The 21,635-nt window shown below is 36.8% G+C and overlaps 1 protein-coding gene across 1 annotated transcript in view; it reads right to left on the bottom strand.

The window, feature by feature from the left end:
* The window catches only part of gpr158b (G protein-coupled receptor 158b), a 41,882-nt gene that overhangs the window by 14,057 nt on the left and 6,190 nt on the right, over positions 1 to 21,635 (bottom strand). The window contains exons 2-6 of the mRNA XM_073858287.1: positions 17,856 to 17,961; positions 7,676 to 7,778; positions 6,710 to 6,921; positions 5,083 to 5,151; positions 118 to 161 (exon numbers count right to left, since the gene is read on the bottom strand). Of these exons, the coding sequence (XP_073714388.1) occupies positions 118 to 161; positions 5,083 to 5,151; positions 6,710 to 6,921; positions 7,676 to 7,778; positions 17,856 to 17,961 (534 nt within the window). The remainder of the gene's footprint in view (positions 1 to 117; positions 162 to 5,082; positions 5,152 to 6,709; positions 6,922 to 7,675; positions 7,779 to 17,855; positions 17,962 to 21,635) is intronic.

Genomic DNA, 21,635 nt, shown 5'->3' with positions numbered 1-21,635 from the left:
AGATTTTATGTAACCTGCTCTGTAGGTAACTTCCCTTCTCTCTCTCTCTCTCTCTCTCTCTCTCTCTCTCTCTCTCTCTTGCTCTCTCTCTCTCTCTCTCTCTCTCTCTCTCCATACACATGCATGAGCTGTTGGCTATCACAGATGGCTTTGGAGGTGTGCTGAAGAACAGAAAAATACCACAGGGAAACAAACACACCAGATGACTGGTCTGTTTTTATCAAAGACACAAAATCTAAGGGAATATAGGTTAGATTTTAACATTGTTAGAGGCATTTTAAAATCACACAAACAAATAAAACATCCACACCATCAATTACATCTTAATCAAATAAACATTTTAAAATAGTTCATTCCGGCTCATTATACACCGCTGGGTAAACAGACCATGGGCTACTCGTTTCATATCTCACAATGTATATTACCTAACTTTGCTACTTCAGGTAACAGTGTCATCATGCAAATCCTTGACAGGAGTTTATTGTGCCAATAAAAACACTATAATTAAATATGGAAGAAGAAAATATAGCCTCCCTAAAATTAGCAACTCTATAAATCAAACTATATATTATAAAACGTCTCGTTCTGGTTCTTCATTCTGATTGGTTGAAACACGTTCTAAGCCGTGATAAAATACCCCGGTAAACCCACGGTTCAGGTTTTTGTGAAACCCTGTTATGCATATGAAATAACCCCACAGTTCAGACCGCATTACATAAGTATAACTGCGCCACTTTTGCTGCGTACTGATTTATGAAAATAAACACCACAGTCTTTAACCATATTTTTAATTTGTCTACAATTGCACAATTATTGGCGATATCCAAATAAATGTCAATAAATATTGTTGAGTCATCTCGTCACTAAAGAGAAAACGTTCCTGGAGGAATTTCTACCTCAAATCCATATTTCGCTATTATCCACTAGATGGCGATCTTACCCAACTTAAACACTGACGCATTCACTCAACACTAAAATCACAGTGTAAGTTTTGATCATGGCTCTGAATCTGATCTCTTACAAAAACTATTCACAAAAATTTAATTATCCCAGCGTGCGTTTAGCTGAAAATTTGAGAGGTGATAAGAGAACAAATGAAGGTAGGATGAAACAGTTTTTTTTAAAGCGGAGGGTCTGTTCATTCATTTGATATTTTGTGCCCTATTTTATCGATCTAAAACACAAGTGCGAAGCGCAAAGCGCAAGTGACTTTGTGGGCGGATCTTGGGCGCTGTTGCTATTTTCCCAGCGGGAGAAATAAGTCTTGCGCCAGGCGCAAATCAATAAGGGGTTGGTCTGAAGTAGGTTCATTATTCGTAGGTGTGGTTTGGGCGTAACGTCAAATAAACCAATCAGAACGCTATCCAACATTCCCTTTAAACGCAAGCGCACAATGATGTCAGGAAACGGGGGAATCCCAAGCTTGCCAGCATAAATCGGGCACGCCGTGTAACAGGAGGTGGATCTGCCTCTACACACGACCTGACGCCAGCAGAGGACATCGCTGCGTCCACCCTCACCACTGTTTGGGGGCTTTGAAATCGGACCCAAGAAACACAAGCAAGGTCCAACCCCAAAGTACACTTACAAATCAAGTTCATATACATTAAGGTTTCTTATAAAAACATTTTAATTATTATTTACATAAAATAAACGTAATACAGCCACACAACAAACTTATGAAAATATTTTAATCGTTATTTGCATGAGAATTTTTTAACACAGCCACACAATACATAACTATCACCACAATGCTCACCACAATGGTTTCCCTTATCTCATGTGTTAATATTTTTTATTGTAACAATTTATGATTTGCAAAATTAACTGTTGCATCTGTGTAGATTAGATAAGCAATGCGCGTTGTGCACGCTATACATTATGGTCAAGCATGCGCCCTTAAAATAGCATAATGAACTACGCGCAACGCGCCACTGACTTTAGACTAGTTTTTTTTTTGTTAGTAGCGCAATTGTTTTTTGAAACTGCAAAATAGCATCAGGGATGGTTTGCGCCGAAACACGCCTCCTTTTTTTCGCTGAACCACCCAGGGAGCGCAAGTTCATTCCCTAGTTTGCCGATGTGCGTCTGTGGAGGGAAAACCCCGCTGTGCGCCAGTGCAAAATACGAAATGATACATGTGTCACTGACAAAGTCAATTGCGCTGGGTGCAAGATAGGGCTCTTTATGTTTATTTAAAGAAGATCATTTTTCTGTAAGGCATTAAATTAAAACTGGGTGGGGAAAGAGTTAAGCATGCTTCCAAGCATATTTGATCATCACTTCAACAGTTATATACAACAGCACAATATAATATGATAATGTTAATGTAATATAATAACAATATATGTTAATGTATAAATCAGATGAATGTTGATTTATGAAATTAACACAACAGTCTTTAATCATATTTTCATTGTGTCTTTGCTGCGTCTGTGTTGTTTGGGAACTGCGCTCTGTTGCAGCCACACTTGATTCTGAGGAACTACTTTGTTTGGCGGAAGAGTAATATTTGTACTAATATAATTACAACTTATTTGTGTTTTATTTAATTAAATTCTGCTATGCATATGAAGTAACCGTTTTATAAAAGCAATAAGCCCCACGAAGCAGTGGTGTTACAGTGCATTTTATAACTCCGCTTTTTGGTAATCGGCCAAACTCCCTTTTCCAAAGTATTGTTCAAAAATCATGCACCCTGCCTTTAATATAATAATACTGGTCCACGATGTTTTACAACGCTCTCTTCACATCTTCACTTAGGGCTTGCTATGTTTCCACCCTGACTTTTTTTAGTTCATTTATGCTCAGTCTAGGGCTGTGCAAAAAGTCGGAGGTTTCATCAGTAAAGCCGGTTCAGTGATTAGTATTAAATCGCCATCAGCTGCTTTCAGATGGAGCGGCATTTACTATACAGAGCCGTAGTTCACAGAGAAGTTAGACAAAATCGGGTTAAAAATCGAGGAAAATCGACTCTGATAATCTATGCGATTTTGCCTAACTTCTCTGTGAACTACGGGTCTGTGTAATAAATGCTGCTCCATCTGAAAGCAGCTGATGACGATTTACTTCTAATCACAGAGCCGGCTTTACTGATGAAACATGCATGAGAATCGCAGGCGATTTTATGCACAGCCCTAGCTCAGTCACACATATAAAACCCCTCAATACATCTAAAGTATGAGTTTACATAGTTTATTTGCATCTGGAGAAAGCATATTCCCAAATATCAAAGTAAAAAATAGGATGCCTCCCTTAATGTTTGACCAAAGCTCTTTTCGGAGTAAAAATGAACGAGAACAATCGGGTTATTACAGCATGAGCATGTTCTTATGGGATTTCACAGGGCAGGGGAAATTAGACCTTATATTGCGAAATGGGAAATCTGAGTGAATGCGGGTCACCATAAAACTTAAGCAAACTGAGCTCTTAAATAATTTCACCCTTTAAAAATGTACCATGCTTATGCAATACACTAGAACAGTAGTGCCAGCAGATTGTTGTAGTGGGAAGAGCCTCAGCAACAGAATGCACAAATTGGTCAACTGAGGATAATACCAAAAATGTGGTTAAAACCCTAGATAAAACTTTTACAGCCCAGCTGCCTTTTTTCCTGCATCCCTCATCCTCCCATTTTCCTCCTTCACTGCTTTCTTTCTTCCTCTGTTCAGTTCAGTTGCAGAGGGGTTGAACTTGGGGCTCGAGCCCCGGCCTCAGGTTCGCTCTCTCTCTGAAGGTTCAGAGCTCAGGTTCAGAGCTCCCTTCGAGGACAGAAAGCCAAGTCCTTTACCATTAATTATTAAAGACAGAATGAGCAGGCAAACTAGTGAAATGGCATTTACTCAGCTGACCAGGACCCCTTGCAAACACACAATTTGAAATATGTCATCATTGCTTATAGATTCACATAGACAGACTTCTGCCTGCAACTATTATGGCGCTTTTCCATTGCAGGTCATGTCAGCTCACTTACCTTTTGCTTGGTTAGCTTTTCCATCGAGTTTAGTAACACTTTAGAGTGGGAGGGCTTATAGGCGTGCCATTATATTTGCACTGCCTACTGCTGTGACATCATACAAGTGAGAGCGACATTGGAATGCTGTATGTTTCCATCCATTCATTTCTCAGTCCACCACAAAATCAAAAATGACCACTACGAATAAATGTTTGCATATCGCCTTTATCACGCGACAGTTTTTGTACAAACACCCGTGGCGTCAGTCGACACGCGCCGCTGAGCCTCATTTAATTAGCAAAAATGCCATAAATGCGGACGTTCGCGTCGCGAATGTGCCGCCACAAACCGCAAGTCTGGAAAACACTGGTATGGTGTTCCTGATTCTCAACATATGGATGTTTTTAATTTCTAAATGGGAGTTTATGACCTTACAACAAAGCACAAATGAGAACGGGTTTCCTCGAGACAACGCAAGCACGAAGGTAAAGCTAAACTGGCATTTAGCATGATCTTCACTGTTTTCACGTCACCTTTTAGTATCAGCTCAGCTCGCTTGGAACCCCAACCGAGGTCTTACTAATAAAAGTATTGTGTACTACGTACTGTACCCAGTGGAAAGCCCCCAAAAGTAAGCCGACCCAAACCGTAGGGTACTATGCAATGGAAAAGTGCCATTAAGGTCTGGTGCTATATGAACCATGCACCTAGACAGGAACATTCACCTGATTGACCTGTAAAGCATTCAAGGGGCTAACTGAAACATGTTAGTGATAATCCTTGTTTTTTTTAAGATTTCTCTTTATTTACTTCTCTACAGCATTGTAGTATGAAGCTCTCCAATTAATTCACAATGGATAACATTCTGCCCTGCCCTACATTTTATTCTGTTTAATTCCTAGTTACATTACAGAACGTGAATGGAACAGATCTTGCTCTTTCGAAACTTCTTTCTTCCTGTATTGCTCAGTGGTAGAGCATTGTGTTTGCAGCGCATAAGGTCATGGGTTTGAACCCAGGAACACAAGTACTGATAAAAATGTTTTGCTTGTAATGCACTGTAAGTCGCTTTGGATAAAAGCGTCTGCCAAATGCATGAATAAAAAAATTTAAAGGTTGAAACTTACTGGAACGTAGAGAAGTACAGATCCTGAAAGTATCGCTTCAACAAGAATAAGACCAGATGCTCTGATTCTCTGAAACACACAATACAAAAGAGAGAGAAAAAGCAATAGCTGAGAAAGTTGAAGTTAATTTGATTTTAAAATGTCAACAGCCTCAAGCAGAAATTAAGCTTTAGCTTCACTTTGGCTCAGAAAAGTCTAGCAGACCAAAAAAAAAAAACTTTGTAAAACCTACCTAAAAACGCTACTGACCAATCACACTACTGTACGCTCTGTGGGCTCTATCTAACACCCGGCGCAATGCGGCGCAATTACAAGTGTCTTTTGCTAGTTTCCACCCTGCGCAATTATCATTTTCATGTTGTTTAAATAGCAAATGCATTTGCACCCCCTTTTGCGCCCATGGGCGTTCTGGTCTGAAAACGAGGTGTGTTCAGGCGCATTGTTGGCGCGTTGCTATTTTGAGGCAACTAAAATAGACCACCCCATTGACCAACAAAAACTGGTCTAAAGTCTAAAGTCAAAGGCGCCATATGTTTTTTTTTTTGTTATTTAAAGAACGCATTAGTAATATGCGTCTATAAACGGGAGGACAACGCGGGTTTGCTTATCACACACATGAATGCGCAGCGGCACAAAAACGCTTTTAAATATGAAAGATTAAAGGATTGAATGTAAAAGATTATTATTGAGTCTCTTGGACATAAATGAGGACTAATTATGAGACGTTAAAAGGCACAAAGAGCTGCTTCACCTGCAGCCTGGTAAGTAAATAAATGCTTTGCCTTAAACAAATGCATCTGTTTTTAAATGTTTTTCTAAAATGCTACCTCACGAATTTATTGTATATGATGACTCTGTATCTGTGGATATGGTGAGATGAGAAACATTTTTAAGTAATGCTTAAAACAAACTCATGACGCTATCCAAGTGCTGAAACGTGCGGAGAGCCGTTTGTAAATTCTTTTTCTCCTGTTTGTAACAAATAAAGTATTTTTAGAGTACAAATCTTTTCTTACATACTTGTAAATAATTTTTTGATGATATTGAATAGCCATACATTTAAAGCAATTAAAAGCCTGCTTTTTACTTTAAGAAAATTGGTTTTAAAGGTTTTATTAAAAAAATAACAATTTCAATACAAGTGAAAAACAACACAATTATTTAACATTAATCTTACACTGGGGATCTTCTTCCTCCGCTTAGTTTTTCAGTTTACAAAGTCTGTCATCTAAATAGGAATTAGACATAGCGCCAGCTCAACTGGCTTTTAAATGGGATGAGAGATAAGACTTTCATTGGTTTATTGCACATTACGCCCAAAACACACCTATTACTCATTAAAAAAATAGGACAAAAATAGGACCAACCCTTTTCGACCATGCGCTCGGCGCACAAACCATTTTTCCCGTTGTTAAATTAGCAAAAGTGGATTCGGACACGCCCATTTAGACAGTGCGCTGTGCGCTTTAGACAATGCGCTTAGATCGTTAAAATAGGGCCCTGTGTGTTTGAATAATTAGAAAAAAACACTTTTATAAAAATGTCCCCAAAAATGTATATGATCATATTGTTTGTGGTGATGTCATTACAAAGCTTTTCAAGAAAAGACCTTCAAGCAAGAAGTTACCTTGTTGCGGCGAAAGTGGTAGACAACCAGCATGCTGATGAAGTCCAGGAGCATACAGAAACCTTGAAAGGAGACCATGGCCAGACGGAGAGCAGTATCTTCTTGAGCCAGACATGGTGTGTCATCAGTGCAGAACAAACATCCTTCCTGGCACGGCAGACATCTATCAGGCACTTCCCAGAATTCATCACTGTATGAGCCCCGGTCTGATTCTAACAACAGGTGGATGGCAATCACACTATAACATATCTGTTCATATTATTGTATTGTACACTGCAAAAATGACTTTCTTACTTAGTATTTTTGTCTTGTTTTCAGTAAAAAAATCTAAAATTTCTTAAATTAACATGTATTTTCTTGATGAGCAAAATGACCTAAAAAAATAAGTCTAGTTTATAGACAAAAAAATATAAAATGTAAACAAATGTGTGCTTAAAAGAAACAAAAATATCTGCCAATGGGGTAAGAAAATTTTGCTTGAATTAAGTGTTTAAGAAAAAAGAAATCTTATTTCAAGATTTATTTCTCAAATCGTTTGGTGTGGCCCTAGCTTAATTCGGTACCTATTGTCACAGTATGCAATTTCGTATGCAGGGAGCAAGACTTGGGCCAGTAAATAACCACCTAGCAACCACAAAAACCTTAGCAACTGCCTAGAAATGCCATAGCAACTGCCCATAACACCATAGCAACTGTAAAGCAACATGCTTATAACTACTCTGAACACCTTAGCAGTTGCAAAGCAGTGGCTGCAAGTTTTGCGTAGGCATACAACACTCACATTAAAATATATATATATATGTAAAGCTTTTATTCCAATTTGTCAAATGCTTGCAGCTCATTATTGCTAATTATAAAGTGTAATATTATAGATGTGTGGATGGTTAAAAGTTTCAACAGTTAAGTGTAATAAAAAAATTCAATCAAGAAAATAAAAAAATGATTTTTTTTATGCTTTATACTTACTTGGGAAGCCATTGAGAGCCACTCGACTTGGATGGTAAAAACCTGATTTGCATTGACACTTGTACTTGTCCAGCACAAATCCATGGCCTACAATTGGCTTACACTGGAAAAGAAAGTGCCTCGTTTTAGTACTGGAATTCATTCATCTATGTTACAGGCCACACAGTAATCGTACACTGTAAAACCTAAAAGTTAACTCAACTCAAACCATTTAAGTAAACCGGTTGCATTAGTTTTAAAACACATACATTTGAGTACTTTGAACTTAAACAAATTGAGTCATATGCAGTTATGCACTTTTGTATTTAAGTTCACACTACTTAAATATAAGTGCATAATTGCACATGACTCAAGTTCACAGTACTTAAATGTATGTGTTTTACAACTTAAATGGCCTAATGCAACCGGTTTACTTAAATGGTTTGAGTTAAGTTAACTGTTAGGTTTTACAGTGTAGTACTTAGTTTAGAATAATAAAATGTATTTTTTTTTTTAAAGATTTATTTTCAGGAAGAGTAAATGTAAAAGGTCGGAATAACAAGACACCAGGAAAAATACAAAAAGCATCACTATTAATATACAACCGGTCATACTCAAATCTTAATAAACATTAGAAATGGCATAACAGCACCCACAAACATAATGTAGGGGAAAGCAGGGGCGAAAGTACAATTTTTCAGAAAAACGTAATTTTAAAAAGATAATGTTTTAGACAGAGATATATTTTTGCTGTGGTCAATAACTCACAAGTGTGCTCTATCAATACCAAATGGAATTTTGAATGTAAAACGACTTCAGTATAATTTCACTTGGAACATGGGTTTTCTTTCACAGACAGGATTCTAACGCAACCCAGACTAGTAAAAATAAAAAGTGAAACAAAAATAGCTGTTAATGGAGGAAAGCCTTTTGTTTGCCAGGGCATTTTATACAAAGGTTTGGCGTCACATAAAATGTACGGTGGGAATAAAGACACTATTTTGTGATTTTTTATTGTGCTCAAGCAAAATAGCCTAAGTGCTATTACTGCGAACTAAGTCTGAATAAACTACGCCAAAGAAAAACTACAAAAATACATTTCATCATGGGCTTGATACTCAAATCATACATTTTATCACCTTTATTTTAGCAAGCAGGGCAAGCCTCAGAAGGAACATATCTCTGACGTTTTCTCCTTGGATATATAGCGGTGTTTTAGATTGATAGCTTCAGTATATTCACTACTGAACATCACAATAACTGCTACTTTAATGGAGGCAATATAACAGGTTTTATGTGTTGCTCAAATACTGATGTGAAACCTTAATTAAACTTAAGAGATAAAACGCCCGGCATTGCAAATAAAAGAAAACTGCTGCCTTGGGTTATGTAGTAAACTTATGAATATAATGAGACCTGTGAACAATTTGGTCATATGTCTATAGACAGTTTTAGCAGTAACAACATAAACAAGCGGATTTCGTGGTCAACACGTATCTTCCGGTAAACTCCGCTAAGAATAAATAACAACAAAGTACTTTAAACATAGTTTATTTATATAATAAGCAAAATAAACAACACGTAGATTAGCTAGGAAACCAAAACATTTGTTAATTTCGACGATGCGTTTGTTCAAGAGTTTAGTTTAGCAACTAGTCAGACCATTAAAAAAACTGAAACCGGAAGTAAAGTTCCAACCAGACGCGTATCGTGTCACCGCACGTGCGTCCGATGAAACCGTCTATAGCTCATATTTTACAGCTAAATTAAATAACTTTTAGGATGTGCCTGTTGTTGTATATGTTACGTAGCATATAATAAAAACCTGAGATGGATGAAAATTAGGGTTTGTTCATGAGAAATCAATACATGGCAATTTGGGGACTTTCATACATTATGAGGCAGTTACCCAGACAGGGTTTAGATTAATCCAGGACTAGGTCTTAGTTATATTAAAACATATAAAGGGGACATGTAACAAGAGTTTTTTAAGATGTCAAATAAATCTTTGTTGTCCCCAGAGTTCTAGCTCAAAATACCATATAGATAATTTCTTGTAACATGTTAAAATTGTTAAAATGGCCACTTTATACGTGTGAGCAAAAATGTGCCGTTTTTTGTGTGTGTCCTTTAAAATGCAAATGAGCTGATCTCTGCACTAAATGACAGTGCCATGGTTGGATAGTGCAGATTAACGGGCGGTGTTATCCCCTTCTGACATCACAAGGGAGCCAAATTTCAATGATCTATTTTTTCATATGCTTGCACAGAATGGTTTACCAAAACGAAGTTACTGGGTTGATCTTTTTCACATTTTCTAGGTTGATAGAAGCACTGGGGACCCAATTATAGCAACATGGAAAAAGTCAGATTTTCATGATATGTCCCCTTTAAGAAGTTTTTTCAAACATACCTTACAGAAAACATTACTGGTGTGCATCACGAGACAAAACAATGGCAATGATATATGTCAAGATATGCTGGATGTTTTAAATTAAAGCCTCTCAAACATCCATTTTAGTCTGGGACTATAAAGTCCTGTCATAGATAGCATCTACAACATGATGTATTCACTGTGGGCATTGTGATATACTAAATATTTTATGTAATGTGTCTTTTTCCCTCATACAAGCTGTAGGTATTGTTGCTATATATTGTCTTGTTTTTATACAAGATTTATATGTAGACATTTCTAGAAATCCAAAGCAAAAAAGACCAATTTAGCATTTATTGTCCCAGTACTTATGGAGGGCACTGCATATTCCATATACTGTATATTAAGTGAAGCTTAAAACCACATTTTCTGCCCATCGATTAGTACTGAAAAAAACATAATGATTAAAAAGAAAAAAGCATCATTGCACCACAATCCAATACAAACCAAAATCACAGTTACTATAATCATGAATGAACAAACATTGTGGGTTTGGGCCATTAATTTTTTAAGATGCACTGTCTACAATTCCTTGGGTTACAATTTTCCAATATAAAGTAGAAGCAGTAATGATATCATTGTAAATTAAATGCTAAAAGAACAAACAGAATGCATTGAAATGTTTTGGCCAATGCTTTTGCAAAATGAATCGCAGTGTCAGATATATAACGTATACATTTATTATGTGTGTTTCCTGGGTATCGAACACATGACATGTGTACTGCTAATGCAATGCTCAACCAAGTGAGCTACAGGAATACTTCTACTACACTTTTCAATAGACTCAACTCAGAAAACATAGTACAGTATAATGTAATATACAATACTGTATAGCCTACTGTAAGTCTGCTTGTGAAAATCTTGTTTACTTGCTACAAAATACCTTAAACAAAACTGAATCCCTTTCAGAGATTTTGTGGCACTAACTTTAACTAATTTTAGCAAATCTAATAATTAATCAATTCTTGGAAGTGTGCATACACCGCACTCTAAATTATTATGCACATGCCATTTTTGTTCATTTTCCAATACAGTGAGTAAGTTTACAACAGCATATTTTTAAAGTATAAGTAAAGTATCTTTTGACATTTTTATTTCATTTAAATAACATTCACACTGTCATAAACTGTTGAGGGTAAAATAAAATTTGTAATTTTACTGTACTGGAAAAATAAACAAAAATGGCATGTGGATAATAATTTGGAGCGTGGTGTAGTATCAACAAAGTGTTTTTTAAGCAGTGTTTTGTTCTCTTATGCACTGATTAAAACTATGGGCTCTTCCGTACACCCGGCGCAATGCACGACGCAAGTGTCTTTTGCTAGTTTTAACCCTGCGCAATTATCATTTTCACATTTAGCGCCACGTTGTTTAAATAGCAAATGCACTTGCGCCCACTTTTGCGCCCATGGGCGTTCTGATCTAAAAACAATTTTGAAGCAACTAAAATAGACTACGCCATTGACCAACAAAAACCTGGTCTAAAGTCAATGGCACAATATATTTTTTGTTATTTAAAGAGCGCAGTAATATGCGCCTATAAACGGGACGACAACGCGGGTTTGCTTATAACATACATGAATGTGCAGCAGCACAAAAACAGTTTTAATTATGAAAGATTAAAGGATTGAATGTAAAAGATTATTATTGAGTCTCTTTGACATAAATGAGGACCGATAATGAGACTTCGCTTTAATCAAATGCATCTATTTTTAAATGTTTTTAAATGCTACCCTACGGATTTATTGTATATGATGACACTTTACCTGTGGATATGGTGGGATGAGAAACATTTTAAGTAATGCTTTTTAAAAAATCCCATGGCGCTGTTCGAGTGCTGAAATGCTTCGGCTCTCCGCACGTTTGTAAATTCTTTCTCTTGTTTGTATTTTAGAGTTCAAACTTTTCTTGCATATTTTCTAATTATTTTATGAGATTACAATGATTATGTAGGATATCAATACATTTACAGTAAGTAAAAGCCTGCTATTTGTACTTCTAAGACTGAAAGAAAACGTCTTTTAAAGGTTTTAATCAAAAAATAAAATTTTAATAAAAATTAAAACAACACTTTTTTAAACATTATTCTTAAACTGGGGGTCTTCTTCCTCCGCTTAGTTTTTCAGTTTACAAAGTCCGTCATCTCAATAGGGATTAGACATAGCGCCAGTGCAGGCTTTTAAAGGGGATGAGAGCTGAGACTCTGATTGGTTTATTGCACGTTACACCCAAAACACACCCATTACTCATTAGGAAAATATGAACAACCCTTTTCGATCGTGCACTTGGCACACAAACCATTTTTCCCGTTGTTAAATTAGCAAAAGTGGCATTGAACATGCGCCATGCACTTTAGATAATGCGCTTAGATAATGCCCTAAAAGTTGAATGCCTTTTCAGTGCCTTTGAACGAATCAATTTGGGAAAACAATCTTTTTGTATGTTTTGCAAAATGTATTGAAGATGCAAACTATGGTGTTAATGAATATCTTTGTTTTGTGAGCTGTTAAAGGAAAACACCACCGTTTTTCAATACCTCAACTTAGACAAATTAATACATGCCAACCGTATTGTTCGGTCTATAAGCCACTTTTTTTTCATAACTTGGCTGGTGCTGCGTCTTATAGTCAGGTGCGCCTTGCAAGTCAGTATGAATTAATTTAGTATGAATAAAAAAACTGTGAGTTTCTGTTGTTGCCTGTTTTGGCAAGAACACTTCTAAAAAGAGATTATTAATCTCAGCAAGTTTTACTTCTCTGTGTTAAGTAAAGGAATGAAAATCTGTGCATGCATGCCGTAAAGATCCCATAGAGGCATGTGACATATTTAATGTCCTGCACTTTGTTTCTCTTTTGATAGCACGTGCATTTTTTGTTTATGACAAGAGTTGTTGACCTAGCAATGTTACTATGTCCACTTTATACGGGAGCGATCCCAGAACATTTATGGGACGTGTTTTGTGTTTACACAGAAGCCTCTCTGCCAATTTTATGGAAATGTTTTGGGACCAAAGTGCTGCGTGAATAGGTTGACAATGTGACAATGGACATTGATCAACATCAGGCAAAGGAAACAGGCACGTATAAAAGTGTTGAGATTAAGGCTGTTTGTTTGCTTCACAGCTCTGATCTCCAATGAGTCATAAGGATCAAAGCATCCATTAGCACCAGTATTTATGTTACATCACTGACATTGTCATGACTCATTTTTATTGGTAAGTCAGAAGACATCACAGACGACCATGGGCTTGTGTAGCTAGGGAGAGAATTAACATTTTTGGATGAACTATTTATTATTTAATGTCAAAAACAAAAGATGTGTAAGATGTTTATGCAGTAAACTCATCTATTACAACATTACTATTATAACTGTTACTGACTAGAATAAGTGGCACAACATTACAAAGGCCTTATACCTTCGGAGAAAATAGCAAGAAACACATTGCCTGGAAGTGGCATGAGGTCTGATTATACGGTGAAAGCCTTGGATATTTATTGTACTGTCCAGAGCTGTAACAAAGGGTCTGGGATCTACTCAATCCATCATTCAGACAATACACCTCAGGGTCAAAGTCATCGTAGGACATTTAGTGCATATGATTCAGGGATGTACTCCTTCAAAATGTCAACCTTACAGCTGATGTTCTCTTAGCTCATCTTAAATGACAGCTTTTAGTAGGCATGGTCTCTGGTAGATATGAGTCTATAAATAGATCCCTGCTTGCAGGAGTGATACAAACACAGACGGACACATGTAATCTTTTCTCTTTTTCTCACATGGAAACACACGAGTCTTTCCTCGCACAATCTCTCAAGAGCAACATCTTGCTTCGGTTGCTGTGGCTGGAAGCAAACATTCCTTCTGTGAAGGTTCTGTGCTTTTCCTTTCGGCTTCTCCTTCAGTGTTCCCACGAGAAAGGACCAGATAGACATGGAGCACAGTCAATAATTTAGTAAAGCGCACTGCAATCCATTATACAGCATTCATAATAGATCAGAAGGTACTGAGGTTCTCCTAAACCCAAGACAATAACTGGTCCTTTAAGCCACGCCCAGTCCACATATCATTCCAGCACATCGTATACAAATGACAGACCAATCAGCAAGTAGGCTACTTTTTGATTTACTTAAAGAGCACCTATGGTTCGATTCACAATTTAACATTTCCTTTGGCGTGTAAGTGTGTATTAGTACAAAGTAAACGATGATGCAAGTTATCGTCTCCAACATATATCTCTTTTGTTGTACTACAACAAACACACGGATTGTAGGCAACAGTTTACTTCCTGGGATTGGTGATGTAGAGAAGACCGACATTATCATAACTCAGCCTGTAAGTTAACTCCTGTTAGCATTTCATTGTGACCGAATCTTTCAAACATGGTAAGGGGCAGCACATTTTCATCTGAAGTCAGAGGTATTTACGCCAATCACAACGTACAGATTAGCTGGCCAATCAGAAACACAGAGCTTTTTAAATCAATGAGTTTTGTACAAATTCCGCGTGTTTCAGTTAGAGAGTAAAATCTGGACCTACAAAAATCTACAGTATGTGGAAAATAATGTGTTTTTTAAACCATAAACCACGCGAACACATTGCATTATACCAAATACACAAAATAACATGTTTTTAGCAATGAAATAGGTGCAGTTTAAGGCTCTGAATGGACGCCAAATTTATGTAAGAAGAGTATTTATATTATTCATGCTATGCGTTTAAGGTTTGCGCTCGTCAATTTACTGATATTTGCGCCATTATTTAATGTCTTAAAAGCGTGTCCTAAAGATGCTATGTGTAACTTTTAGAAGGATCTCTTGACCAAAATTCAATATAATATGCATAACTTTATTATCAGCGATGTATAAAGACCTTACATTAATCTAAAACTGGGTGGCAACTTAAAAAAAACGCTGACAGGGAAAGAGTTAAGCATGCTTCCAAGCATATTTGATCATCACTTCAACAGTTGCACGATAGAAAAGTTAATGTATTAATTAGATAGATGAATGTTAATTTTTGAAAATAAACATCACAGTTTTTCATTGTGTCTTTGCTGTGTCTGTGTTGGTTGGGAACTGCGTTTCAGCCACACTTGATTCTGAGGAACTACTTTGTTTGGCGGAAGACTAATATTTGTACTAATACCAACTTATTTGTGTTTTATTTTATGAAATCCTGCTATGCATATTAAGTAACCATTTTATAAAAGCAATAAGCCCTGTGAAGCAGTGATGTTATAGTGCATTTTATAACAGCTAAGGGGGTTTTAGGCACTCCGCTTCGCGTTGTGCATAACAACGCCCCTTAGCTGTTATAAAATGCACTTGTAACCCACTGCTTCTTTGGGCTTATTGCTTTATTAATTAGTTATTTAGTATATACATTTTTAATGGAATTCCCTAAAAATAAATTATTTAAATATGCTTGTTCTACTGACAAAAAATGCTCATACCTTATATATTAAAGAGCACCTATTTCATTGCCAAAACCATGCCACCTTATGTATTTGTCATAACACAACGTGATCCCGCGGTCCACGGCCAAAAACACATTATTTTCTTATTAAGCTTAAGATTTCACTCTCTTCCTGAAATGCTTGGATTTGAAAAGCTCTGCGTCCCTGATTGACCAGCTAATCTGAACGTTGTGATTGGCCTGAATACCTCTGACATCAGCTGGAAATGTGAAGCTCCTTACCATGTTTAAAAGATTCGGTTGCTAACAGGAGCTTACAGGTCCAAAGCGTGAAAAGTTTGAATAATGTCTGTCTTGTCTACATTACCAATCCCAGGAAGTAAACTGTTGCCTACAATCCGTGTGTTTGTTGTAGTCCAAGAAAAGAGATTTATGCTGGAGCCGATAACCACGTCATCGTTTACTTTAGGGTATGAACCTTTCGCATATCGTTAACATGTACTAATACACACCAAAGGAAATGTAAAATCGTGAATCGGACCATTGATGCTCTTTAAAAATGTTTGATCATATTGCACATCCTCACCTAGTACACACAAGGAGGAAAAAATGTCAAGATGTGCTAAAGTCAACAGAATCTGAGTGATTCATGTATCTGTCAAGGCAAGATAAGGATTTTCTCACTCTTACATTTCATTTCGTGTATAAAACTTTACAAAGCAAGCAGTATACGCCAAGACTTTTCAGCATTTCACACTTTCATGCTGTTGTGCAATGACGTAATAAATAAACCCACACGGTAATGTGATTTAGTGCGAGCGTTTGCCTTCCGGAAACATCCAAGCCAGCGCAAACTCTCATTGGCACAGAGGCAGAACAGCTTGGGTGGTCTAATTAGCTTTTACGGAGCAACTTCCAATGCAGCTTAGCACACACTCGAGTCGAACAGTAGATGATAAATACCCAAATTATTTCAACTACAATACAATACAAACAAATCTAATGAACTAACTAATCTGGGGGGACACTGAAGCTTCAAGGTGAAACACTGAACCCAATATATATTGCATTTGGTGGAATTAATTGGAACTGAGAATGGGTGCTGATAGATAAAAAATGTTACATAATATCCCAATGCTTTAAAACAACTCAAGGGGTCATGACCCAAAAGTGTCAGGTCTGTTCTAACCCAGTCTCATGTAGATGCGTATAAATAGCACAAAGTGTAAAAATCGTGCTATATATACGCCAAATTCCACTTTGGTGTGCATATGATACGCCAGTCCTTCCCATTCACTTAAACGGTGCATCTTTTTTTGTCATTTTATTTATTAGTTTCTCAATTTTTTTCTGTTTTTTAAACCATTTTCGCTTGGGTTTAGGGTTAGATTTTAGATTTGCTTAATGAGGTTATTTAATATACAGGTTTCTCAATGTTTTTGTCCATATTTAAGCCATGTTCGCTTGAAGTTAGGGTTAGAGTTGGGGTTTGGGTTAGAATGGTATTTTTATATAACAAAAAGTTGTTTTAATCCTAAACCCAAGCGAAAATGGTAAGAAATAGCAAAAAAATTGAGAAACCAATAAATAAAACGACAAAAAAGATGCACCGTTTAAGTGAATGGGAAGGACTGGCGTATCATATGCACGCCAAAGTGAAATTTGGCGTATGTATTGCACGATTTTTACACTTCGTGCTATTTATACGCAACTCCGTGAGACTGGGTTGGCTCTAATGGAAAACAATGCTATTCCAATATTAAAATCCAACTATATAATCATGCATATTTGGGGATAAAAATAGTTTAAACAAACTGGCTTATCTTTGAATTTTTTTTTTAATTCAGCTGTGAATTTTGGCCCAAATCCATCATGACATGCTATCACCATCCTAAACCAAACTACCCAAGATAAAACAGAAAAAAAGACACAGACTACAGTAACTACAGGTTGTGGCGACCAAAACCATAAAGTCATAATAATACTTTACTAAAAAAGTATTTTTTTTACTTGTGTGCAGTATGAAATTTTGAATCATAAAAGCAACCTTAGCAAAATACAGTTTGTGCATGAAAAAAACGGATGAAATTAACTTTCTTGCTCATCACATATGAGCTATCCTACAGAACACACAAAATGACTGACAGGAAGAAAATGCTTTAAAAATTGCTTCTGTGAGGCTTTACAGATGGTATGCTTTTCACAGATGGTAAGAAAATCTGAGGGGTTCTTTTTGTTTGATGATTAATATTTATGAGAAGCAAATCTTTGGTCTAAAGACATCTCAATACAGATGAGTCTACCTGTTGTGTTTTTATAATTAATGAGAATTAAGCAGAGAGTGATGCTCACCTCCATAGTTGTCAAGTTACAGCGATGAGTGCCTGCAAACCAGCCACTGCTGGAGCACTGGTCAATGTCCACATCCTGTAGATTAACATCTACACGTACAACTCCTCTACAGAAGGAGAAAGAATGGGAACATTTCAATAAAACTAGATTTGCATTTCCTGAAGCACATAGCACTACTTAGAAAGCAACACAATGAAGTAGTTATGTTAAGTTTTAAGTCATTTGTGTAAATGGAATGATGCTTTAGATCTACTTTGTTGACATTCATATTGTGTTTGCTCTGTCAAGGCAGAAAGCAGGCTACAAACAACTTACTGTAGCTAGAAATGAAGGCCATACATAATGCAAAAATACAATAACTTTATTGTGGCATCCGAGCGATGTACTGTAGCAAATTTATGCAAACCACAAAAGACAGATCTAGAAAAAAAGGATCTAGATAGATAAGATACAGTAAATCTAGAATTTTCACAGCAAAGGCTTGAGGCTAGAACTAGACACATGTTTGAGATGTCTTGACGGAAAATAACTTGCACTGACAGATCTTAAAATAAGCCAGTGCCATTGATGTGTCTCACACCAGTAACTTTTTCTAAGGCATGTTTATAAACGATGCTTAAAGGAAAACACCACCGTTTTTCAATATTTTACTATTTTACTGTTCTTACCTCAACTTAGTCTAATTAATACATCCCTATCTTTTTGTAATGCGTGCACTCAATCCCTGTACAGCGCGTTGTGAATGTATCAGCATCTAGCCCAGCCCCATCCATTCCTTAGGATCCAAACAGGGATGAATTTAGAAGCCACCAAATACTTCCATGTTTTTCCTATTTAAAGACTGTTACATGTAGTTACACGAGTAAGTATGGTGTCACAAAATAAAACGTGGCGATTTTTAAGTGGATTAAAAATGAGAACTATATTGTATGGCGGAAGAGCACTTAGTTTGCAGCACTTCGACCTCGGCGCCCAGTAACATCATCACGCCTGACTACTCCCCCTCTCGCTCAAACTTTTGTTAATATTACTGCACCCGAGGTTAAAGTGCTGGTGTCCTTCTGCCATACAATATAGTTCTCATTTTTTATCCACTTAAAAATCGCCACGTTTTATTTTGTGCCACCATTCTTACTTATGAAACTACTCATGTAACAGTCTTTAAATAGGGAAAACATGGAAGTGATGATTTTGGAGGTAGGGAAGGGTTCCGAGCCCCACCTGTCCCTAATCGCCCCAACAAAATGGTAATCAACTAGGCTTTAAGTTTAACTTAAATTTATTTAATCACATCATACATCATGTTATTTTAAAACGAGACTTTCCTCCAAAAAATAACAACCTCATAAGTCGTTTGTGCAAGCACCTTATTACGACGTAAAGTGACGTATTAAGGCATTAGTGTCCTCTAGCGGCAGTAGCTTATAAATACAACCTGTTGCTACATTTAAAGTTTTTTGCCTTATACATCAGATTAGACATTTCATTTTATGAATTTGTAAATGTAGAAACGGTTTCATAAACATTTATGGTTTTAAAGATATTTTGGAACATCTAAACCCTTACTTTAAACTTAACCACTTCTCAACCATATAAAACACAACACGCAAGGAAACGTACAGTCAGGTATAATAATAATAATAATACCTTACATTTATATAGCGCTTTTCTCAGTACTCAAAGCGCTTTACATATGAACGGGGAATCTCCTCAACCACCACCAATGTGCAGCATCCACCTGGATGATGCGACGGCAGCCATATTGCGCCAGACCGCTCACCACACACCAGCTTATTAGTGGAGAGGAGACCGAGTGATATAGCCAATTAGTATGAGGGATGATTAGTAGGCCAATGGGCAAGTTTGGCCAGGATGCCGGGGCACACCCCTACTCTTTTCGAAGGACATCCTGGGATTTTTAATGACCACAGAGAATCAGGACCTCGGTTTAACGTCTCATCCGAAGGACGGTGCTTTTTTTTGACAGTATAGTGTCCCCATCACTATACTGGGGTGTTAGGACCCACACAGACCACAGGGTGAGCACCCCCTGCTGGTCTCACTAACACCACTACCACTAAGGTATTTATTGCATAGAACAGTATAAGAGTTTTACAAACCATTTGCGTTGCAAACCTTGCGAACTGAAACAATACGATCACTTTACATGAAGAAATCTGCACAGTCAGATCACATTCAAACATAAACCAGCATGACGTAGTCGGTCACAAGAGCCAAAAGCGCTTCACATTCTTAGCTGACGTAATGATGCGATTGGTCACGAGACACACGAAAGCCAATGCTTTTTCACAATCATAGATGACGTAGCCTCGCTGCAGTTTTTGAATCAGTGTACGTCTGTCGTCCGGATCTGATATTTACCGCTGATTGTCATCCCTTTTGCATCGTTTCTTCAAATAAATCGATTGTTTGACCTCGGTACACTTATAATATTTTAAGTATATTTTTTAAAAGTTGTGACTTGTTTTGTATGCTGTGTTTATATCATATAATAAATAAATTGGTACGTTATTTCCCCTAAATGCCTGAATAGTGTAATGTGTAATAAAATACCATTAATGCTGGTGGTTTAAATTGAAAATGTTATCCCTGTACATGTCATCATAGCAAAATTATACCCCAAAATATCATTTAATACCCTAAAATATTAAGTTTCACCTGCTGCCGGTAGAGGCGCTAATTTAGTAAATACATCTATTGGTCGTATTTGGTGAAATGGACAAACGACCAAAGCAATCGCATGGGTTGGACAAAAATCATCATACTTTCTTTTCCGCTGGCTTTTTTGTTAATTAGGTCCACTGTCTCTCTTGGTTTTTTCTGCTGGTGCCGAATCTCCAGTTTTCTTTTCATTCCATGTCACAAACTTATCCATTGTTAACTTTTGTACCCGCTACCGCCTGTACCCGCCTCTCCAAATTAAAGTTTTTGTTTCGCTGCAATTAACATTCCTACATTAATTAAATCTTAAAGGCTATAGTTCAGCGTGACATTTTCATTACAGTCTGATGTTGTTTTAAGTTAGGCTTATATTTAAATGTGTATGGTATGTGTATGGTCAATAAATAATTAATAGAAATGGGCACAAATTTCCTCTCATTTGTCACGGCCCACTTGTAATGTTCCTATTCCCCACCATTGGGGCCCGCCCCGCACTTTCAGAAACGCTGCCATAGATCAGTGTTTTTCCAACCAGAGGGTCGGGCCGACAGGGGGGCCTTAGCAGATTTCCAAGGGAGCCTCAAGATGACTTAAAATTATTTATTTTTTTATTTAATAATTTTTATTATTAAAAATTGTACAAAACAAGCATTAAAATAAGCTAAAACAAGCAAAAATCAAGATGTTTCTTATTTTTTTGGCTCTTTTATTGGCGAATATATATCTGTTTAGTCATTCCAAGTTCTATTTAATTTCATATGAAAAAAAGTAAGTAAGTTGGGGGCCTTCAAATGTGGGCAACTAGGAGGCCTTGAAGTGAAAAAAGTTGGGAACCACTTTTTTAAAGAAAGTTTAGTCGATTCCTGATAGAAAAATAAAGTAGACTTTTTTATAAATAGGCCTATACTATTTTATAAATTATTTTAAATTTTCCTGATTAAGATCTTGTTGAACACAACACAAAAACACTTTCATTCAGCACAGCATTTGTACAGTGCTTTGTATTGATAACTTGACATTATTTTCCTTCTTCAGAGAATGAGATGATCTATCATCAGTCTTGTTATCAGTTCTCTGAACAAATACAGTCAGTCTGAT

This window comes from Misgurnus anguillicaudatus, chromosome 2 (genome assembly GCF_027580225.2).
Source record: "Misgurnus anguillicaudatus chromosome 2, ASM2758022v2, whole genome shotgun sequence".
Lineage (NCBI taxonomy): Eukaryota > Metazoa > Chordata > Actinopteri > Cypriniformes > Cobitidae > Misgurnus > Misgurnus anguillicaudatus.
Note: the sequence above shows the minus strand (reverse complement) of the source record. Positions and strands in the feature narration are given on the sequence as shown.